Raw genomic sequence first — 22,812 nt, 5'->3', positions numbered from 1 at the left:
CAGTGCACCAGCGCTGGTAACTACACCCCTCGTGGAGATGGGTTTTTTTTAGAGCACTGGAAGAGAGTTCTGCGCTTTAGCGTTGCCAGTGTAGACTAGCCCAATAGTCAGTGGTTCTCAACCTGCAGCCCAGTCAGCACACAACTGTGGACCACAATGGTAAACTGGTTGAGAACCACTAGCCTAAGTCAATGGAGCTATGTTGATTTTATCTCAGTTGAGGATCTGGTCCTATATGTGCAATGCTTTTGCAAAGACTAGAAGAGAAAAGGGAGAGACTTAGGAAGTAAAAAAGGATGTCTAAAGGAGACTGGAATACTTAGATTCCTACTTGGGGACAAGAGTTTATTGATCTAGAGCGGCAAGTGCTTTTAATAAATCAGCCCTATAAAGATACGCTCTCACAGCACCTGCTATGCAGATAACTCTAAGCTTTCATTCGTTGCCATCTGAAACTTTTTGCCAATTATCTTTGTTAATAAAAATGTGATTTGATAGTGGGCTCTCACAATTTCCCTTATGCCTGTCCTGTCGTACACTATCCCTGTCTTTCCACTCTGCTAAGGCAGAGTAATTGCGGCTTCTGAAGAGAGCTAGCAACAACAACAAAAACACACCTGGTAGATTTCATTTTGATAGCAAGACATTTTTAGCCAGGGGGCTAATTAAATTAAAGCAGTACAAATTGTGTCCCTCTCAGACTAGCCTCTTCTCCCTGCTGGACCAGATGCAAGTCCCCAAGTTGAAAGCAATGTACTTGTCAAAAACAAAAACAAATAAAAAGTTCCGATTTGAAATTTTACATTGAATAGTTTAATCCAAACCTTATTTCACTTGACTGGATTACACGGACCACTTTAAATGCAAAATTAAGTATTTGCCTGTTAATGTTTTTTTCCCCCATTTTAAGATTTCCGTTGTTCTGCATTCTCGCCCAGATAGGATGCTCATATTACATAAAGTTTATCATAAGATCATTTCATTTGCCAATGGGAGTATTTCCTGCAACTCTACCTCAATTACTGTAAATACAACCTACTCAAAAGTAGCTGCTTCAATTTGATAAGAAATTAAAAAGAAAAACCACAGAATTTAGAAAAGAATATTTTCTCTTTTGAAAGTTAAAAACCATTAACTTTTCTTCAAATCTCCCCTCTTCCCCAATTTCGTTTAGTACAATGGAAATGTATTCTAAGGGCTTGAATAAGATGTGCAGTAAATACACACTTGCTAAAAGTGGGCTTTTAATTTAGTTATTTATTATTTTGGGTTAATCGTGTTTCTACATGCACTTTGCTTAGTGCATTGGGAGTAACAATATAACAACAAACATTTAACAATACTTAAGTAGTTCCTTTTAAGTATAAAAGAATGTAAAATATTTTTTTAAAAGTGAAGCAGCCATTATTTACCAAAATATCATTAGTACTTATGACAACAGCACCTAGAGACTCAAGTCAGGAAGGGCCCCATCGTTTTAGGCACCGAGCGAACACATAGTAAGAGCTTGGTTCTGTCCCCAAAGTTAAAAAAAAATCCAATAAAGTAGGAGGGTATGTCTACACAGCATTGTGGAGTGAGCCTCCCAGCCCAGGTCAACAGATGTGGGGGGTTAGGGGGTCCACACTAGCACTCTAAAAATAACTGGACAAACAGTGCTCTGAAGTGGCAGCTCAGGCTGTGAAGTCAACCCCAAGCCTAGGCTTCAGAGCCCAGATTCCAAACCGAACCGCAACTTCAAAGGGCCATCTATACAGCTATGTTTCGAGTGCTGGCGTGAGCCAAGCTAGCCCCAGCTGGGAAGCTCACTCCAAAAAGCGGTGTAGACATACACAAACAAAAGCAGGAAGGAGGAGGGTAACGTTGTGTTTACTTGGCTGTTGAAACTAGCTGTATACAGCTGGCAAGGTTGTTTACTTAAAATGTGTATAACACAGACTAATAATGTCAGGAAACCTAAGAGGACAGTAATGCAGGAGTCAAGATAGGAAATAAGGGCCTGCAGTAAAGTTTCAAATGTGGACTAAGAGTAAAGGTTGGCTCTTGGAAAGATTAGAGAGGAAGCAGCAGCAGATTTTAGATATGCCTGAGACATGTATGGCAGAAAACACTGGAAATGGGCCTGAATGACTGAGAGGGTGGTGGCCTTGTGAAAAGCAACAGAAAAAGGTGAGGAGGAATAGTGGAGATAAGATCAAGAGTTCAGTTATGACAACATCAGGTTTGAGTTGATGGCAAGGCATTCCAAGATGTCGTCAGAGAGACGAGCAAGGTTGTGGGATTAAACTGAAGAAGTTACGCTGGGATTAAGGTAAATATGCAAGTTTTCAGTATAATATGGTAGCTGAAGGCATGCAACTGAGATGCTAACTGTCTCAGCAGAGAACAAGTTACAGAACAGATTTTTAAAAAATGCAGAGAGAGAGTTAATTACTGCACAAGAGAGTTACATAGTGGCGAGCCCATAAGAACGTTATAGGCACTGATGATGTGGAGGGCTGAGACTTGGCAACATCACCAGCCAAGTACTCTAAAATTGTACACTTATGCCCTGTTGCATCTACCGCTGTGGTGAGAGAGTGGCACTTTCTCACTGCCAAGAAGAGCAGGGAGAAGACACCCGCTGTTCCCATCCAACAGAGGAATCTGTCAAAGCAACAAGTCACTACACTCCATGGTTCCTTAATCTTTTATTTTAGCAGACTATTGTAGTCGTTACAATGATGTCAATGAGCCCTTATTTAATCCCAAACCATCCAGCAGAGTTATGGAGCTGACCAAGGCTGTTCTCTTAATACTGTGACAGTAGCAGTTTTCATCCGGTCACGTATCAAAACAAATTCATGACACTCAAATTTGTAAGGATCAGCAGTTTCTAAGTTCAAAAGTACACCAACTGATAAAGGGAACACTCCCAGAAAAGGTGCACAGTTCAACAGGCCGGAGACAGAATAAAGTCTCCTCTGATTATCTAGTGAAAAGGGATTTAAGGTTTTTGAAAGTTCAGATCTATAACAAATTTTAAAAGCACTTAAGATCTTCAGCAACAGTTCAAAGAAACTGTTGTTAACTCTAGAGATTGAATGTGATTTCTGCTTCCAGACATCAGATTCCTCTTCTAAACAGCAAATTCCACGACTCTTCAAAAATATGCCAGCTTTAGCCAAAAATGTCAGCTATCACTGTTTGGTTCAACTATTTGGTCTGTAGCCCCAGATAGGAGAGACTTTCACACAATACCAAAAAAGGAAATGTCTTCTTGATAGATACCAGTCTGCCACTTGAGAGCACATACTACAAAAAATAGTTACCAAGGTAAATGAGAGCATTTCAACTGTGTTCACAGGACTATAGCTGAGTAAAGCAAACAAGTAAATAACTGTTTACCACACTTCTTTAAACAAATAGCTCAGTGGTTTGAGCATTGGCCTGCTAAACTTAGGGTTGTGAGTTCAATCCTTGGGGGGGGGGGGGGGCTATTTAGGGATCTGGGCCAAAAATTGGGGATTGGTCCTGCTTTGAGCAGGGGGTTGGACTACATGACTTCCTGAGGTCCCTTCCAATCCTGATATTCTATGAATGCCACTTTTCTCATCCAGAAGGCTCCCCAAACCATTTCATTTACTGCATTCTCCCCTACTGTATTTTCAGCGATACAGAAGAATTAGCTGGTCACGCAGTACATAATCAAAAGGCCATCCAAGTTGAGTTGAAAACAACACAGCTAGGAACATGGGCCATGTCCCCCTGCAAAAAACCCACTCTCTTCTTGCAAAACTTGAGTAACCAAATGAGTAAGAATATAGACTTGATCCTGCAAAGGGATGAGCAGTGAAGCACTTAAGGAGATGCTTAATATTAAGCATGTTAAGTAGTCTCAGGGGGAGGTTTCAGCATAGCAGCCGTGTTAATCTGTATTCGCAAAAGGAAAAGGAGTACTTGTGGCACCTTAGACACTAACAAATTTATTTGAGCATAAGCTTTCGTAAGCATCCGATGAAGTGAGCTGTAGCTCACAAAAGCTTATGCTCAAATAAATTGATTAGTCTCTAAGGTGCCACAAGTACTCCTTTTCTCAGGGGGAGGACACTTATGCTTAAAATTGAGGAGACAAAATGAGTGAGTTAATATTTTGTTTATTGGACCAACTTCTTTGCTGAAAGAGACAAGATTTTGAGCTACACAGAAGCGTTTTGTTTCTCAAAATTAAGCATATGCTTAAGTGCTTTACAGGATGATGGTCAGTGTGTTCAGCAACTTGCAGAATCACACCTAGTGCACACACACACAAAATATTTTAACTTACGGGCCGAACGTGTTCTTGAGTCTGCCTAAAACAAACTGCTACTACTGCTTATGACTTTTTCCTCACATTTGACAACAGCTGCCAAGAAGTCTGATAGCTAGAATGGGAGAGAGAGAATCCCGTTATCTATAGCCGAGACAGAACAGAGAGTTTGTATAAGCCGACCAGTAGTACTGGATGTTCAAAATATTTAGTTTGTTTGTAATATTAACATGTTTGGCTCGTGCCTTCAAAAAGCATCCAACCGAAGAAAACAGCTCATGATAAAAGCTTGCACCCACGAGTGCAGATATTACACAACAGAATCTAGTTGTATTAGAACCAAAACGCAGATAGATTGCCACTTGTGATAACCGTTAAGTACTCAGTGTAATGTTTACTGTTTTCTTTGCTAAGTGGCTGAATGCAAATAAATATTACCGTTCCCCAATCAGCACTCTTTTCCGATAAATTTTAAGACCCCAAAAAAATCAAAAATCAAAAACCCACCCTAAAGTGCTATTACACTATCATCTGATAGATGCACTACTTGCGGTTTACAATTTGGACTGAGATGCCAGTAGATATCTGTTCATTCCTGAATAATTGCTAGTAAAAATACTTTCAGGCACTGTAAGAAAAAAAAATCCTTATTTGGGATGAATACACAACACTGAGATATGCTAAGTAGTTGAGAAAACCAGAAGGAAACCATATGATTTACCACACACAATGTTGATGGTGAAATGTTTACAAGCCTAGAACTTCCCAATTAGTCTAATAAAAGTCAGCCAGTTCTTCCACAAGGCCTCTTTTCCTTCAGTGAAGGGAGTGAAGAATCCTCTTACAGATGATAGAGGCCTGAAGAAAGAAAGAATTTAGTTACAGTTTTAATACAATAAGTCTAGTCAAGTAATTTTATCATAATTACACTGCCACTTTCAAGAAGAAATGGACCCAGAAATACATTGCACGTTGCGACTCATTTTTAAAAAGTTCATTTTCTAAAAGGAATTGCTCCAATTTAACCATTGCATATGAAAATTTTTAAACGTGTCAGATGTTATAATTATAGACTCATTGTGGTTGAATACTTTAAACAGATCACTAACCTTTCAAAGCTTGCTTTTTAGACTACTCCCAAATGACAAAAATTCTGAGAGAGAAAAATAAATTTCAGGTTGAAAGTTATAACTTTACCAGCTTTTCTGAATCCCATCTACACTTCCACTTAGATTTTAAAAAATTAAGTATCTAGGCCTTTTGGTTGGACAGAGCCTCCTCAGCTCTTGGCAATCTGCATTTTCACCATTCCCCAACTACAGACTTAGATGCAATCTTCACATACACCATGTGTTCCCCTTGGAATTCTGCTCTCAATGTCAACTATGTCCCAACACAGAAAAAAAACAGCATTATCTCAATCACCACATATAGGCAGGAGTCCCTACGGCCAGGACAGAGAGGAAGAGAGAGAATCTCCTACAAGCATCCTGGACAAAGATCTTAAAGAGATAGCTCTTCCCCACCTTCATGCCCTTGACCTCAGAACCACCTTCTGGTAGATTCCTCATTTTGACAGAATCCTCTCAGCGCCAGTCGAGCACAGATGCTCTCCTGCAGTGATGGAAGCTGTACCACAATATAGGCGACGATAGGAAGCAGCGTCCGCAGTCAGCAGGAACATGGAATTGTTAGACACACCAGCACTGTGACAAGCTTATTTCCCCTGCAACTACACAAGACCATCTCTGTACATCTTCATTTTTAATGAGTGACTCAGCCCACACGTCAAAAGTGAAGATGGGGCACCTGCTGAGAGCAGAGCCTAGGCTGCCAGGGTCCAACTTGCTTCAAGAGAGAGGAAGGGTCTTGTCAGATATATTGGCCCAGTTATAGGCCCACTTTTAACACGCAGATATGCACAAAATGATCAAAATATAAACACGATTAAGAAAGAACCTCACTTTTTTTTTAAAAAATCACCTGTGCTAACTACCCTTAGTTAGCAAGCTATCCTACCTCACCAAGGAGATACCAAAAGAGCTCCACTCTCCTGCAAGAACCTCCGAACAAGAACACCATGTAACTCAAGTGCCCACTAAACCAAAGGATGATGAAGGAGTGCGTAAGTCAAAATAAATAAGTAAGTTACATAACTGGAAGATTCTGCCTTTGCTCTGAAAAACATTATTAAAGAAGCCCAAATGAATCATACCACATTCCGCAATAGGAGCTTCTGCCGAGTATAGACATTCAATTTTTTCCAACCTCACTGCATTTCTTTGGGGTTATGGGATCTCTTTACCCAACCCAGGCATCAGCTTGCCATGAAATGCAGTGTGTGTGTACGTATTTTAGCTCAGCTGGCAATCTTGCACTCAAAAAATAGTTACTACTCATTACATCTCATTTTAGCTTTTTTTCAAACTATCAAAACAAATATGAAATAACTAATGAAAAATAAACTACACGCTCTCTCTCCAGGGTAAATGCATCAAATTGTGATGGTCACCCATGAAAGTTAGAGACAGGACTGGATACCACATTAGGATATCCCTTAATATAAAACAGGTTAAGCCAGACTCCCTCCATAGTAAGTTGAGTCATTTGACCTTTTCAGCAGAGCAATGAGAGAGATTTGGAAGCAAGATTCATATTTTAGCTTACTGGGATTTCAAATAATGGATTATATTCATCTGAGTGTGTCAATATAGGCAAAGCTGAGAACAACAGCTATAGCTAGGGTTGCCGAACACTTTCCATTCTAAGACACTGTTTTCTATTGCTCCTAACTTCGCTAAATGTTTCACTGTTTAGGTCAAAATTTTCCTTTATGGGTGTCTGCCTCACGTTAACATTTTAGGACAGTTTTAGCAAAAAGAAGTTCAGCTGTTTTAGAGACCACAATAGGGGGTTGGGGGGGGGGGGCAATGTTAAAAGAAAAATGTTGACAACTGTTTTGCCGAGCAGCTCTAGCACTTTCATACGCTGGAGCAGAGTTTTGCTAATCGCTTTTGGGGACAGCTTTTGCTTGAGAAGAAAAAACCCACCCAGATTTGTCTGAGTTATAAGCCTCTGAAAATTGCTGTTTCCACATGCTCAGCAGAGGTCTGTTAGAGTTGACAATAAAATTCTCTCAACGTTCCATTTCTACTGATTATGCTCTCTACACCAAATACCGTATGCTCCATCCATGCAATCTTAATTCAGCCCTCTCGAGACTACACAGTACGATACAGTCTTTAATTACATGACCACATACTTTTTTTTGCCACAAGTACACTGCCTCATTCAGTGCACAGGACAGACTGTATTCTGGGAATCAATCAGGATTGCGTAGTCAATGAGGCTGTTTGTAAGACCAATGGTTCATTCACGACACACCTTTCAAATTCTGTAGTTAATGATGCAGGGGGCTACAGGAAAAGAATGAAGAGTCTCATGGAGAATACAGTTTTGGAGAATTGGATTCTATCCTTGCTTAAGATCACACAGGAAGTCTGTGACAGATACAAGACACTCAAACCAAATTTTTCACTGGTGGCCACCAGCACCATTTTCTTCATTTACCTAATCCAGCAGCGGCTAAATAGGATCATCCAAACAAGTGCAGTTAAACCCCAAATCTATTCAGAGGTGCAATGAACACACCACGCCTACCTACTATTTTTGCTACACGAATATGTAGAGCTGAACGCTCACTGAAAACCTGGTGATGCATTTGAGCTCACCTAAATTAAGCCAATGTATGTTTAAAAAAACCAAAACAACAAAAACAAAACATCACTATTTTAGCTATCATTTACTAAAGAAGAGGTGGGCAAACTACGGCCCACAGGACCCTCCTGCCCAGCCCCTGAGCTCCTGGCCCAGGAGGCTAGCCCCCAGCCCCTCCACTACTGTTACCCCTAAAATCTAAAATTCCCCCAGGGTTGCCACTGGCACAATGCTCTGGGTGGCAGGGCTCTTGCTGCGCGGTGGCGTGGCTGGCTCCTGGGCGGCACGGCTGCCTGTCTTGGTGCTTTGGGTGGTACGGCTATAGCACCACCAGCCACTGGTGCTCCAGGCAGCACGGTAAGGGGGCGAGGGGGCTGGATAGAGGGCTGGGGGATCGGGGAGGTGTGTGGATGGGGTCAGGGCGGGGAACAGGGGGATTGAAAAGTTTGCCCGCCCCTGTACTAAAGTAACTGGTCTATTTGTCTGCTGAAACTTTCCTGTACTGCCCCAGTTTGTGGGAAAACACAAGGGATGAGAAACAAGAAATGTCCATCTTGGATTAAGCAGCTACAGACAGACTGACACATGCAATGGTGCAAGCAGAAATAATTTCTTGTCCGTACGCTGCACTCATGGGAGCGACACAAAGGAGAAGGGCATGTGACCTCCTCACATGACTCCTCCAGGCCCTGCCCCCAGCTCAGAGTCCCCCAAGCTCTCCCCGTCCCCTCCCCACGATCCACATCCATCCCATGTTACCGTGGGGCGGTGGACAACTTTGTCCTCCTCCTGCTGCACTGGAGACTTCTGCCGTACAGACCCCAGGCAGGAGGACTCAAGAGATGCATCTGTGTGGAAGGGCTGGGGGAGGTACAGTCGCGCCGGAGGAGTGGCCGGCACTGGGCTGCCCGGTGGCCCCATGTTCTGATCCTTTCGCCACTGCGGTTCCCAGCAGATCAGGGCTTTCCAGAACTGCAGCGGAATGTGCCTCTGGCCCCGCCACACAGCCGAGTCCTCCTGCCTGGGGTCTGTACAGCAGCCTCACTGGAGGCGCTGCACATTCTGCTTCTTTTCCTTCTGCGGTTCCTGGGAACCGCAATGGGGAAAAGGAGTGGAACGTGGGGCCCCGGGCAGACCAACACCAGCATCTCCTCCAACGAGGATGCTGTACTACTGCCAGCCCGCCCTGTCCGCCGGTGGAGCTGCTGTCAGGAGACCCCAGTCAGGAGACACAGCTGCGTAGAAGGGCTGGGGGCGGGCGCCTCCTGTGTCTTTCCAGTACTCCATACCAGCTATAAATATCTTATTGGTATGGCATACCGGACTGTACCACCATACTTGCACCACCGAACATCAGTTACTTCCTGCTTAACTTTCCGCTCTGCCGTGTAATGGTAGTCCAAAGTTTTCTTGGTAGGGGTTCAGTCTCAGTCCTTTCTTTGCCCCAAAAAAACTGACTGGTACAGCTTCTTGCAGTCCAGAGAATGCAATATTGCCCTATCTTTGCTAATCACCGCTGAAACTCGATCACACAAGATAAAGGACCGTGAGGAGAGAGACTTCTATTTTACCTCCAGTATAGGAGGCCGCAGAGCAGGATGTGTGTGAGTGTGAGAACATGTTTCATCCACCTTTATTGCTCATAAAAATGGTTCTGGTTTGACAGCCCTGGAGACTTAGGTCCTTTTCACATAAGCAACGTCAGCACAATCCCTTCTCAGTATCAAAACATGTTTTAGTTTTCATGGCCATTCAACCATTCACCTCTCTTCAGAGACTGCCAACCAGAGAGCCAATTTGTACAATCTCCTTACAGAGGTGAAGACTGATTGAGAGCATGTTTCCTTGCCTACAAAAGTAGCTTACTTTGACATAAAATATAAGCTATAATATTAATCAGTTTGTGTCTAATGATTGTGGTAATGTCACCCTTTCAATACTCACATCGCCTGAAACACAAGGGACAGTTTTCTGTCACACTTTCTCTTAAAACAGATAGCCTGATAATATGAGATTTGTTCTTAAAATCCCAAGACCAATGTTATCTCCTCCTGGCTCTGTACCAAAACAAACAAACAAACCTTTGAAGGCTATGTCTCTTCTCACAATGCCCTCAAAGATAACTATCAGGAATGAATAGTGAGAAAAAGCAGTTCCACTAAAAATAGATTCTTGAAATGGCAGGAAGTTCACAGAGGTTGGCAGGCCACCAGGCTCAAATACAGAGAAAGCAAATAAGTCTAATTTCTTTCCTATTAATATTCAAAAGAAAGTCCCACTTTATGGCCTGCGCAAGGAAATTTCTATTTTTATTTTAATCCCCTGTAAATGTCTACCCTTCTGCTACATTTTGAGCCTAGTGACACAACCTGACCCTTGGCCTGCTACTCCCCTACCTTTGCATGTTTCCAAGGGAAGTTAACAGCCCTGTTCCCCTGCCTCTTATAACTTCACAGGACATCTATAAAAGCAAAAGACATGGCTTCCAAATATTTTATATACATTGTTTTACACAGTGGTAGTAGGACACTCAAATGCAAGCTACCATACAATGAAATGTGTTTCAGAATAGCGTTCTCGGGGGAGGAAGGTAAGGTGTCTCCCAACTCACTGGCCAATCAACCCAGGTCTCCAATGCCAGAAGCTGCCAGTAAGAGCCCTGTCCCAGGTTCATAACTCAACATCTTGCAGGATAGTGCACATAGTTACCAGTACTACTCTTGATGTATTTGCCAGGAGGAATCAAAAGTTATTCTCCTGTTTCTCTCAGGGTTTACTCGTATGAGTGAAATTCCACTTTATTTGCTTTGATTGCCCCACATCCCAATCATGGTTTGTTTGTTTTTAAACCAGACAGAATACATGTGGCCTAAAATAAATAAATCAAACAGACTCAACCCAGTGGGAACTGACAATCCCAAGACCCAAGCGTCAGCTCAGTCAACATTTAAAGTGTCTTGCTGCTTCATTCCCTTCTTTTACAATTATTTTCACAGATGTTAGCATTATTTTTTTTAAAATAGATAGTTTCCAAGAAATCCTAATGCCACACCTTGGAATACAAGTGGCACAACCTATGCAGATCCTGAGTCAAAGTTACATTAATAATACAAAAGGTGGAGAGAGGAGTTTGTTTTTAAAGAGCAAAGATGCTGCAGAAACACAAGCTTTGTGCAGAAAAAAAAATTACAGGCATCCAATCATAGATACAGCTTACAGGATAAGGTTATGTCTTTATAGATGTCAACAGAGGGAAAAAAAGCCCAAGATTAAAGGGGAGGCATGAATTTCCTAACAAAGACCCTCTGACACTGACTCTACAGGCATGGGGGAATGGGTTCTTTGCTCCATTTATAAAATATAGGCATTATTATTTATATACTAGTAGCACTTACAGGCCCCAACAAGGCTGTATAGGACCAAGCACAATGTAGCTCAAACACAGAGATTCTACTCTGAACATCTTACAATGTACATATGCACAACAGACAGAGGGAAGTATTATTACCATCATTTTACAGATGGATGACTCGATTATTCTCAGTCTCTCAGTTCTCCCAGCCTCTCACAGGAAGTTGAAGGCACGGCTGGGAATTGAACCCAAACCTCCTAAGTCTCTCGTTAACCGCAGCACCATTAAAAAACAGTATTCTTGAGTACATCTTTAGAGCCCATGTTAATATCATCATATGCTATCTAGGTATATACTGTGCTGATCATCTCTTTGGTATCTTTATTCTGATTTAGCAACATCACGAACATTGTGTCATAAGTAGGGATGGGTGTTTTTGTTTTTTTTGAATGGGCAGGATGGGGGAGGAACAGTGTGGGGGAGCAAGGGGGTGGGGAAGAGAGAGAGACACTGACTTCTTTCATACACTTTGCCAGAATCAGGCAATTCAGGCACTGCGAGAAGCTGGGAAGCTGCCAGCCAGAAGATTTACACAGAACCTATCAGTGTAAGTAAAAAGTATAAAGAAGATTGTTCTTCAAAAACAGTGTTACCTACAAGCTGAGGAGAATCAAGCCAGACAGAAACATTTCTCTTGAAAGAACCCCCTTGACCAGTATTTTCTAACAATTAATTTTATATTTTTCCCATAAAGGGGCTGCTTTATCAAGTAACTTTAAAATTGGCTTAAATATTAAAAAGCTATAAAATCCTTTTCTAACTTTGCTTAATGTTGTTCTATAGCAACACTAAACAAGAAAAGCCTGAAAAATCCTGTCACCTTCGAAAGCTTACAGTCCCTATTTTGGCACATTACAAACATATCACTCTTACATTTAGCATAGATGGTTGAAGCTCTCTCAGGTTACCATAACACAATGAATGCAACATTGATACCAAACACTGCTGTTCATTACATCCTGCAGGGGACAGCAATTTTGACAACTCTGACGTTACAGTTGTATTTACTGAGTTTTATCCTGGTTTTGTTAGTCAAGTATAGAGCTCTAACGAACGATCAGAAGTTTCACGCAAATAAATTAATGCAACATCTAAAGAAGTCAGAATATAGAAGAGTTGCCATTTCTACAGCAATATTAATTAATGAATATTAATATTAACCACATTGCACAAATGCAGCATATTGTGTTTTCTTTGTTATAAATATTGCTTATACACGTTTACCTTGTTAAGCATGTTATGCATGATGTGGACGATGTTTGAGTTAGTGCTACTGTAGAAACCTTACCTAACCTCTTTAGATTCAACTGTACATCCTTAAAATTGCATCAATTTCTCATTTTTCTTTTAAATTCTAAATGCAGGTGGTGGTGAGAGAAACCTGTCCTTAAGTCCACAACCAAAAGGAATGATCCAGCTGGCAAAGGCTAAATGGTATCTATCAATGTCATTCCCAAGCTGTCCACTCAGTCAACCAGACTGCCTGAGAGCATGGCCTTAACTACGCATCAGTGATGGCTAATTTGTCCTGCAGATACTTTACTACTGGTGATTAGTAAAATAAATTAAAAATAACCAGCTTGATCGTCATAGTCCAAGAGGAGTTTGCTAGGCTGGTACTTATAAAAAGATATTTTTCTTAAGTAGAGGAAATTTTATATAAAAATAATTGAGACAGTAAGTATGACTGCAAAAGTAGCATTGTAGATTTTGATGTTATCAAGCATAAACACAGCCAAAGCACTGGGCCATATCATCCAGTATCCTGAATCTGGCAGCAGCCAGTTCTTTACGTTTCAGAAAATAGTACACACTAACATGTACACCGCTGTATATTGATTCAGAGGCAAAACAGTTTATAAGCTTGAAACAGATTTCATTATGGCTATATAGTCAGTCTGCCTAACTACCAATGTTGTTGATGAACATAAAGTCAGGTACTCTTTTTTATTTTAAATACAGCAAAAGGAGGAGTCTTTGTTTCCTATGGCAGTAGCTTCCAGATACCTTGCATCTAATGTTATTTGCTTTTATTTGCTCTAACTTTACTGCTCTTAAGTTGTAACATGTGTCTTGTTTTTGGATTATACAACAAGGTAAAAGGCAATTTACATTCTCCTAATCTTCTCAGTTTTGTTTACTTTATTTTGATCTGTTTGTTTATTTTGCCAAATGGAACTAGTTAGGTTATACTGAGATGTGTCCAATCTTTGAAGATCCCCAATCAAGTAATCTCCATTTTCATTTATTTCAAGCCAAATAGTTTTTGCATTCTCTCCATATGAAAGTACTGCCATAGCATTTGTGTGACTCACTGTTCAACTCTCTTTTTTATCTATCAGCCCAGTCTCCTGCTGCCAATGAGGCCCACAAGAAGCGGGATCAAGCCCATATATCAGTCTTTATTAGGGGTTGCAGCCACAACACAGAACAACAAATCAGAGCACCTGTACTTTTCTTCTTCCGCATACCAGGTTTGATCCTTAACTTCAGTATTTGGAGCAGCCCCATCAGATTAAAGTTAAACACGTGCTTAAGTGCATTGCTGGATGAGAGCCAGAGTGTGCAACATCTTGAAGCATCAAAGCCGTAGTTCAACCTTCTCACTTTGAAAGTAACCCAAAGCTCACATCCTGCAAACGTGTGTCTCCTCCCAAAACCCTCAAAACTTCCTATACTCCACCCAAATTTCTCTGCCAACTACTCCCTGGATCTTTTCCACCCATCCCTGTATTTTTGCGTGGTTGTGTGTCACCCTTTAGATTCAGAGCAGACTCTTGATTAACATTGTATATATAAACTCTTTTTTGAATAGTAACATTTCTGTATTACTTTAACAATGTCACTCAGTCATGGCAAGCACTACAAATGCTTTATGGGATTCGAATTTCAATACACAGTGTACAAGTGTATCATGTCAAATAGGTCACAAACATTTGCACTCAAACTAAAAAAACCCTAAATTCACGCTTGCCACTGCAAAAATTTCAATGGAAGAACTCAGTAGTCTACTATTATTTTTCTAGTAATAGCACCACTGATTAATTCCATTAAAATAGCAATATGAATGAACTTTAAGAAAATCTTTCTTGAGACAGTCATGGGAGATGCAAGTTTGTTAAATTAAAGCCTTTTACTTAAGAATTTGACAGGTTATTTCAATACTGTCAGGAGACCAACTTACTATTTGTCAACTACGGAGAATATTGTTGTGTTAAGTATTGTTTAAACTTAATGCAAGGAGTTAAAACAAAGCTACAGCAAGAGATTAGTTGTCAACACAATCACCAAGATTCACCATCACAGCCCAGAATGAATTCCAGGCATGACTGCACAAAACCCAAGAAGGTCATGAGAGACAGCAGGACCTTTGTAAGGGAACAAAAATAACTCTGCTGCTTGGTTACCTTTTTTATTAAATCAGTATGTTCAAAACTCTTTAATTAGCAGGCTAACTACAGAGGAAAGGCATTTATGCTTCACTAGGAAGAGAAGGATGGCGTGTTGTACATGCTGTGCTAGTGTATAAGGGACACACGACAGAACTCTTCAAATCATCAGATAGTTTTGGTATGCAAATCATCCTCCTCAGTACATTTTAATTCCAGACCAAAACACACACACACAGAGTCCCACTTACAGTGAAAAGAAAAAACCCAGAAGGGGCGGAGCTCAGGTAGAAGTGCCAGATTTTACTTATTTTTTTTAATTTTGGCTCAGAGAGATTATTATGGCCCCAATCCTGTAACATGAGCTACTCAGATGGAGTCTTAGGCCAGCTGGCCCAGGATCAGAAGACTGGGGATTTCAGATTCAATTGTTTAGCCCAATTTGCGTATTTCTCCAGCTCATCCCAGTACAACAGCACGTGTATGTATGTACCACATGGATTAAGCAACGCTAGTCAAGTGTAGTACATAATCTTAAAATATCGTTCCCTCTCTCTGCAAAGCGCCTGATTTAAACCAACCCACTCATACTAGAGCTGCACTCTGGTTCTCAAACACACCAGGAACAGAAGTAGTATTTTCTATCATTTACCATGGTTTGATAGGTTTTGGGATGTGTACCAAATAAGAGGTCCTGACTGAAAAATGTCTAGCACCTATGTTTCAACAGCTTTACAATCATTCCTCTCCACGTGAGCAGTTCATATCTGCAACTCAAAAGGTTAAATCTCTAGGTGCAACCAGCTGCACCCCTGGTTTAATCACAAGCATAGTTCTTGCCCACGTAAACTGATAGCCATCAAATCAGAAGCCCAACTGAGACCTAGTTTGAAAAAATCCAAAGCCTCAAGTGACAACAAGTTTGATCCATTCAAAAGCAAGCCAACCATGCTGAAGGATCTTGGGGCACATGAATATAACCCAGACTTTAAGAAATGTGGTGGTTCTTTGAAAAGTGACTGTAAAAACAACCTTCCAAGATTCCATGTTTATTCTGCATCAGTAACTCAAAATCATTTATTGAGATTCTCCTGTCAGTCATGCAAACCTCTGCCTAGGTTTAAAAAAGTATGCAGTACACACTCTGGTTCAGGCATCAACTGTCGTAAGTTTGTTATTTATTTGAGGTCATTTCTCTAGCACTCCATTCGGTATTATTTAAATAAAATAGGCCACAGGACCAAAATGTCACCTTTATCTCAACAGTGTAACCCACAGCTGAATAAGGTTACCTAAGTCTAAATGAACCAGCAGTATTTGGACCTGCAATTGAAAAAGCGAAGTTTGATAATGTAACAGAAACCAAAGCCCTCTCACAGGGCGTACAGACACTGCACTCAACAGGTGTAAGAAGTAACTTATCTGTGTCACTGAAGTAAATAGGGTGGTGTAGGGAAAGTGTTGGGGGAGTGAGGGTGAGAGAATCTGTTAAATAAGATCCCATTTTTACATAAATACTTTTATAGTAGAATTGCCCTTCAAAAAAAATGGCTGACACGGAGGAAACACATATTAGAGAAGTAAAATGAACTCTTCTCTAACTAGGATTCCTAATATTCTGAAAGCCTCAATATTGCAAAGTTGGTATAAATATGTTATACACGCCAAATAGAACAGTTTCAGACATTTGAGGAAGGTTTTGAAACTCAGCCTAGATCCAAAGAAAAATATCCATTAAACACTATTTGAGGGTCGTGAACTCTAGCTAGACACTACATTGCTATTTGTACAAAGATTTTCTCTCTTTTGACTGAGCTCTTCAAATCCTTTGAATAATAGCAGTTAAGATCAATACACTATACAAGACCCATGAGAAACTGGCATGTTCATTCAGGCACATTTTAATGAAACACCGTTCACAACTAAGGCACCCAAGTTCCCTCTAAGCTGCGCGGTCACTCAGAAGGCTATCAAGGTAGGGAGAGGCGCCTCTCCCCCAGCCCCAGAGTTGCTCTGGTGAGGTGCCTCTCCCCCAGGCCGCTGCAGCGAGAGAGGGCTGGAGGGTGTCCTCTCTCCCTGGCCCCAGTCCCACCCCCAGGGCAGCCTGCACCACAAACCCCTCATCCCCCCTACACCCGATTCCTCTGTCCCATCCCGGAGCCCCCTCCTGCACCACAAGCCCCTCATCACTGGCCCCACCCCAGAGCCTGCACCCCCAGCTCGCACCACCACCCCTGCACCCTATCCTTCTGCCCCAGCCCTGAGCCCCTTCCCACACTCTGAACCCTTCGGCCCCACCCCCACCAAACATCACCTCCATATTGGTGCACATAACAAAATTCATTCTGCACATGGATGTAAAAAGTTAGAGGGAATATTGTACTGCACATAGTTTAACTACCTTTTTTTTTTTTAATTGTAAATAGGAGGATTTTGCAAGAATAGATACTTAAAGACCATAAACTCAGTTAATATATGGTGGATACACAGAGGCAACATGAGCTATTTTCTCATTAAAGATCCATGCCCCCTCCCGCTTGAGAGAGATGTGTCCACTTCTGCCCTCCATCACCGGGGGGGGGGGGGGGGGGTTAAGCATCCTGCTGCTCAAAAGCTAACTTTAGTGCAAGACACAATCGAACTTATGTCAGCAACTTTCCACCTCGGCTTCTTACATACATATCTACGGAAACAAGGATGAAAGGAAATACTTCTATCTGATGCTTATTAAAAAAAGCAAAACACTGTTACAAACATTTGTTCTCCCCAAGGAAACACAGTGGCAGGCCTCAAACGTTCAAGAAAATTAATTTTCCCAACAGGTTTAAAAGAAAATAGCCGTTCCATCATCCTAAGGGACAAGGTGACACCAGCTGTACAAGTGAGCGGCCCTCACATTCAGCAAGATGATCATATTGCAGAAATACGCATCTTTGCAGGTTTCAGGTACCACATGACGGAGCAGACATTTTTGTAAAGTCTATAAAGGCAAATATGGCTCACCCTAGAGATGGTCAAAGGCATGTTGAAGTCTTTTCCACCTTGAAGCCTAAAACCCCAAGGAGCAGGGCCGACCAAAGACACACTGTAGTTGCTCATGGTGTTGGATGCTGAAGGTCTAATTCCAGGTAAGTGTCTGTGGAAGAGAGGATTAAATTTTTAATGTAAATCTTAACAGGATATATACTCAGTGAAATTGAAATGCACACCGTTAACTTTTTAAAGGGGCCCTGTCCATTTAAATATATGTTACAAACAATGTTTTTCTGTTCTGTAACACCTTATATGAGTAAAAGTGAATGGACTTGAAAAAGTCTAGTTTGCCACCATTTGTGCTTTTTGGCCTGTCAGCTAAGAAAAAAAAATAATTTAGTTTTACTTTCTGATTCTTAGCACTGCAATATTTCGTTTTCACACACTGCATGCAATAATTTTTTAACAATTGTTTTCTTCAGAAAAAAACGTGGAAATATTTCCTCTAGGCTTTTGTTTGGAAGTTATTTAAGCTGCTTTTTACAAAATGCAAGCATTTGACCAAATTTAAATGGACAGTGGTCCTAAAAATTTCTTAAGTACATACAAACTTTAATAGTTCATGTAAGAGATGTTGGCACATTAATTTCCCACAAAATCTATTTCCTGTGGTATTATGTATTTAGTCACAGGTACACAGGTATGTTTACGACATAAAATCTCATTCCCAAGGAGCGTGCATATTTTGGTAACACATTCAAATATCAAAAACTACAAATTTTAAATGTCCAAGTTACTCAGAGGGAAAGATGTTTTTTCTTCTTGGCATTTTTACCTACAGTTTAACGTACATCCAACATCCAATTCCAATTCCCTATTAGGCACATAAAAGGCGTTACAGAAGAAATCAAAAAGAAATGCAAAAATGTATCACCAGAGACAGTTGTGTACCAAACAGCAAGGCAACTTCTTTAAACTAAGAAAAAAAATTTTAAGAGACTCCCAAGACGATTTCCCCTCCTCCCCAAACAAGGATGAAGGATTACCTTTAAAAAGCACGCTGTGCACTTAATTTTGTTGCTCAGTGTCAACGATAACAGCTTCAGCTGCACCACATATAGGCAATATTACAATGACGTCTTAGGTAGTTGCTGCCTTCTATTTTTATATATTTGAAGTGGGGAGGGAGAGAGAGTGCACACACTAAGGGGTGGATTACTGTAAGACTACACCAAATCACTGTAAGATTCCATAGTTACTTAATACAAGAGATTTAAGGTGGAACTTCAGTCAAGTAGAAGAAAGCGTGTTTCAAATATTATCAAGTACGGCAAGAATGATTTCTCACTATACTTACACTACAGGTGACTTATTTTTGAAGCAACAGATTTAGGGATACTGTACGACTAAAGCAATTTCATTTCTATGGGGAAACTACTACCTGGGAAATTCTACAAAAATCTCTCACCAGAAGTTTAACAATGCACTGAAGTAATTTCTTGAGGAAAAATAATGTAATTATATAGATTTCCAGATACACCTCATCAAAAAAGACTCAAGCTGTACAGCCTTGTTTCCCTAATAAGGGCCAAACTGTAATAGTCTTATTCACACCAGTAGGTCCATTTAACTAAATAAAAAGAGTATTCGGGTAAGGCAGGCTAACAAGATAACCTTTAGGAACTACAGGTTTCAGAGTAACAGCCGTGTTAGTCTGTATTCGCAAAAAGAAAAGGAGTACTTGTGGCACCTTAGAGACTAACCAATTTATTTGAGCATGAGCTTTCGTGAGCTACAGCTCACTTCATCGGATGCATACCGTGGAAACTGCAGCAGACTTTATATATACACAGAGAATATGAAACAATACCTCCTCCCACCCCACTGTCCTGCTGGTATGCTATTACCAGCAGGACAGTGGGGTGGGAGGAGGTATTGTTTCATATTCTCTGTGTATATATAAAGTCTGCTGCAGTTTCCACGGTATGCATCCGATGAAGTGAGCTGTAGCTCACGAAAGCTCATGCTCAAATAAATTGGTTAGTCTCTAAGGTGCCACAAGTACTCCTTTTCTTTAGGAACTACAGTATTACTCCAAGCCAACAACAGAGATTGTTTCAGAACTGAAGCAGTTCCTGAACTACTTACACCCTCATGCCAGAAGCCACGAAAGGACCATTGCTCCCACTGAATTCTATGAGGACAGAATCTGGCTCACTTACATTTCCATCTCCTGTGCCCCCCTCCGCATACACACATCTGACCAAACACAGGCCCAGAAGGCCAATGTCTCCCTAGTTCAAGGTTCCTTCCTTCCCTCCCTCCCCCTCACTCACCCACATGAAAGGGAATGTCCACAGAGTTTGAGATATGATCCTTATAGGACCTACGCACTAGTTCAAGCAAGAATTATTCTATGTACTAAACACTGAATCCCATATAAATATGCACTTTAGTTTACTAAAGATTATACTACCATATAAACATGTTTTGTTCTCCTTAAAGTAATCGCACTAAAATTATAAGCGATCACAAATTAATGACTGTGGGAAAAGGAACCTTATCTAAGCTGCTGGGACACACCAAGACCAGATTGATCAGTAAATTGACAAGATTTTTTTTCCTAACTCGGAGCAAAAGTTAAGCGTGTGAATAATTTTTCTTGTATGCGTAAAAAAAAAAAAAAAGATACCAAAAAAAAAAATTACAGTAACTAACTGCAAAGGAAGGCATTTGGCATGGTAAGGTATAATGTGCTCTTCCCTCCGCCCCCCCAGCCCCAGCCCCAAGCTTGCAGTAAAACATCTGCATCTGATAAACTAGAGAACTTATTGGGACGTGGGGAAAGAAAACTAAAGAAACACCCTAAGAAGACAGATTTACTGATCTGTTTATGTCACCGTTAAAGATACTGTATCTAGTATGAAGGAGAGGTATCACCACGTGAATAGACAGAGCCCTGCAAATCCACAGATGCCCGCTTTATATTCGTGGATGCAAATATCAGCAGACATGTTTGCAGATAAGCAGATGGGTGCGGATCCAAATTTTGTATCTAGAGCCCAAATCCACGGCCCATGTTTGCATATCGGATATGGATATACATTTTGTGTCCGCGCAGGGGTCTATGAATTGACTTTGTCTCAAAGAAAACATTGTGCAATGAACTAGCTAAAGGCTAAATTGTGAAACTCTCACTCATGTTGATGAGCGTTCAGTGAGCCTTTTGTGTAAGTGCTCAACAATGCATTTCCCCATCTAATCATAAATAAGTACATATACCATCGCCCTCTGTTGGACAGAATCAGAATTGCTCAACCGTAGGTCATACCTCCAACAGTGCTAATAGATAACATTACCGAGATGATATTTCCGCTAAAGTGGTCAGGGCCTATGATTCTGGGGAAATCTGGTGTTCTGCTGCAGTGAAGACTCCAGTGTTCCCAGTGTGCAGAAAAGTGACAAAGGTGACATTGAGACATATTTGTTTCAGTATGAAACCATCAAAGTCAGTTTGGTTTTATATGTGCAGTCCCAAGTCATCCATAGAACGCAGAAAAGGCAGCATTAAACGCCACATCATTAAAAAAAAAAAAGTATGCCTTGGCATACAAGTGAAACTGCTGGCTTTACTGTTCGTGTAGCTATCTGATTACAAAAGTCCCCACAGGCAGGAGGAAATGCATGGCCATGATGATCAAACAATTACACGCCCTAAACCTGCCCAACCCAGCTCAGCTATGAATTTTCCTTTTCAAATCCTTTTTCTCCCTCTTGACCATTTTTGGTACTACTTTGTGCAGCAGTTGCATCTAAACACCAAAACAGAGACTCTGGGGCGGGCACACGCCGGCGCGGGCACACGCACCGAGCGACACACACAGGCTTGCAGCGCTGGGACCTACAAAACCAGATTGACTCTGGCGTCCATTCTCTTTGGTTCTCTGAGTCGAGTTCTCGAAAGAAAAAACAAATCGGGAACACGGTCAATATTATGAAGAGCGCGCTGTGTGAGGTTTCCCTTAAAACAAACGCCGCGGTATAGATGGCAAAAAGGGCTTTCAATGGCCGGGGGGGGCAAACCCATCGAAGTCAGTCGCGAAGCCAATAGCAATTCTGATCAACTCAACGGGACCCTCGTTTCGACACCGCCGCTTTCCCCTCCCGCCTGACTCTCCTCTCCCCACTTCCCCGGGGGCGTTTCTGACCTGCCCAGCCTCCTGGAGGCTCCAGAGGGCAAGCCACCGCAGCCCACCCCACCCCGCGCTGCGCCAAGCGCCTTCTCCCGCCGGGCACGGGGGGGGTGGATGTCTCGCTCAGGCACGGGGGGTGCTGCTCTCCGCCCCCGAGCTCGGGAGCCCCGCGCTGCCCCGAGCACCCCCTACCCCATGCACTGAGCCCCGGGAGGAGGCACGCCGCAGCATAGAGCTGCCCCCCGCCGCCCCCCAGCTCCTCTCGCAGGTGCCCCTCCCTGCCGCCCGGCTAGTTCTCAGCACCTGAGCGACCAGCCCCCTCGGCCGGGAGACGGGGCTCAGCGGCAAATGCCTCGCCGCGCCCGGCCGGGCGGCCCCTTTCCCGGGCCGCCGCGCTCGGCACCTGCTCACCTGGGAGGCTGCAGCCGCCGCGCGGAGCCGGACGCCCAGGCGAGAGCCACGGAGCTCGCAGCTCGTGTGAGAGGCTGGGGCTGCGTCCCGCGGGGCTCGTTCTCACTTCCGCCTCGCTCTGCTCCTCCCCCGCGGCCCAGGAGGGATGGGGAAGTTCTCCGCGCTCCAGCCGACAGAGAAGGAAGCCCTGGCAGCCTGCACCGGGGAGGGGGGGGGCACCTGGGGGGAAGGGTTAAAGGCCGGGACAGCTGACCCAAAAGATTGCACGTGCCCAGACAAAGGCCCAGGCCTCCAAGAAAGGGCAGCCAGCGCCTAATTAAGGAGGCGCAGGGGATGCAGAGTCGTTGTTAACAGCCCAGTGCACGTTCCCCTGCATGACACCTCTCCGCCACAGAGATCCTGGACACCTGCCAGAACCTTGAAGGATTA

The 22,812-nt window shown here is 42.3% G+C and overlaps 1 protein-coding gene across 5 annotated transcripts in view; it reads right to left on the bottom strand.

The window, feature by feature from the left end:
• Positions 1 to 22,520, bottom strand: part of PDLIM5 (PDZ and LIM domain 5) — a 180,955-nt gene extending 158,435 nt beyond the window's left edge. For 3 of the 5 annotated variants that reach the window (XM_084626812.1, XM_084626811.1, XM_084626815.1), the window contains exons 1-2: positions 22,384 to 22,520; positions 17,810 to 17,942 (exon numbers count right to left, since the gene is read on the bottom strand). In XM_084626812.1, the coding sequence (XP_084482938.1) occupies positions 17,810 to 17,905 (96 nt within the window). In that variant the 5' untranslated portion in view covers positions 17,906 to 17,942; positions 22,384 to 22,520. Of the gene's footprint in view, positions 1 to 4,306; positions 4,394 to 17,809; positions 17,943 to 18,825; positions 18,916 to 22,383 lie in introns of those variants that run through there. The other 2 variants (XM_084626813.1, XM_084626814.1) reach the window with 2 other exon arrangements.
• Positions 22,521 to 22,812: the final 292 nt, after the last annotated feature.

Source organism: Lepidochelys olivacea, assembly GCF_965140295.1.
Source record: "Lepidochelys olivacea isolate rLepOli2 genome assembly, chromosome: 4".
NCBI lineage: Eukaryota > Metazoa > Chordata > Testudines > Cheloniidae > Lepidochelys > Lepidochelys olivacea.
This window is presented reverse-complemented; position numbering and strand designations above follow the sequence as displayed.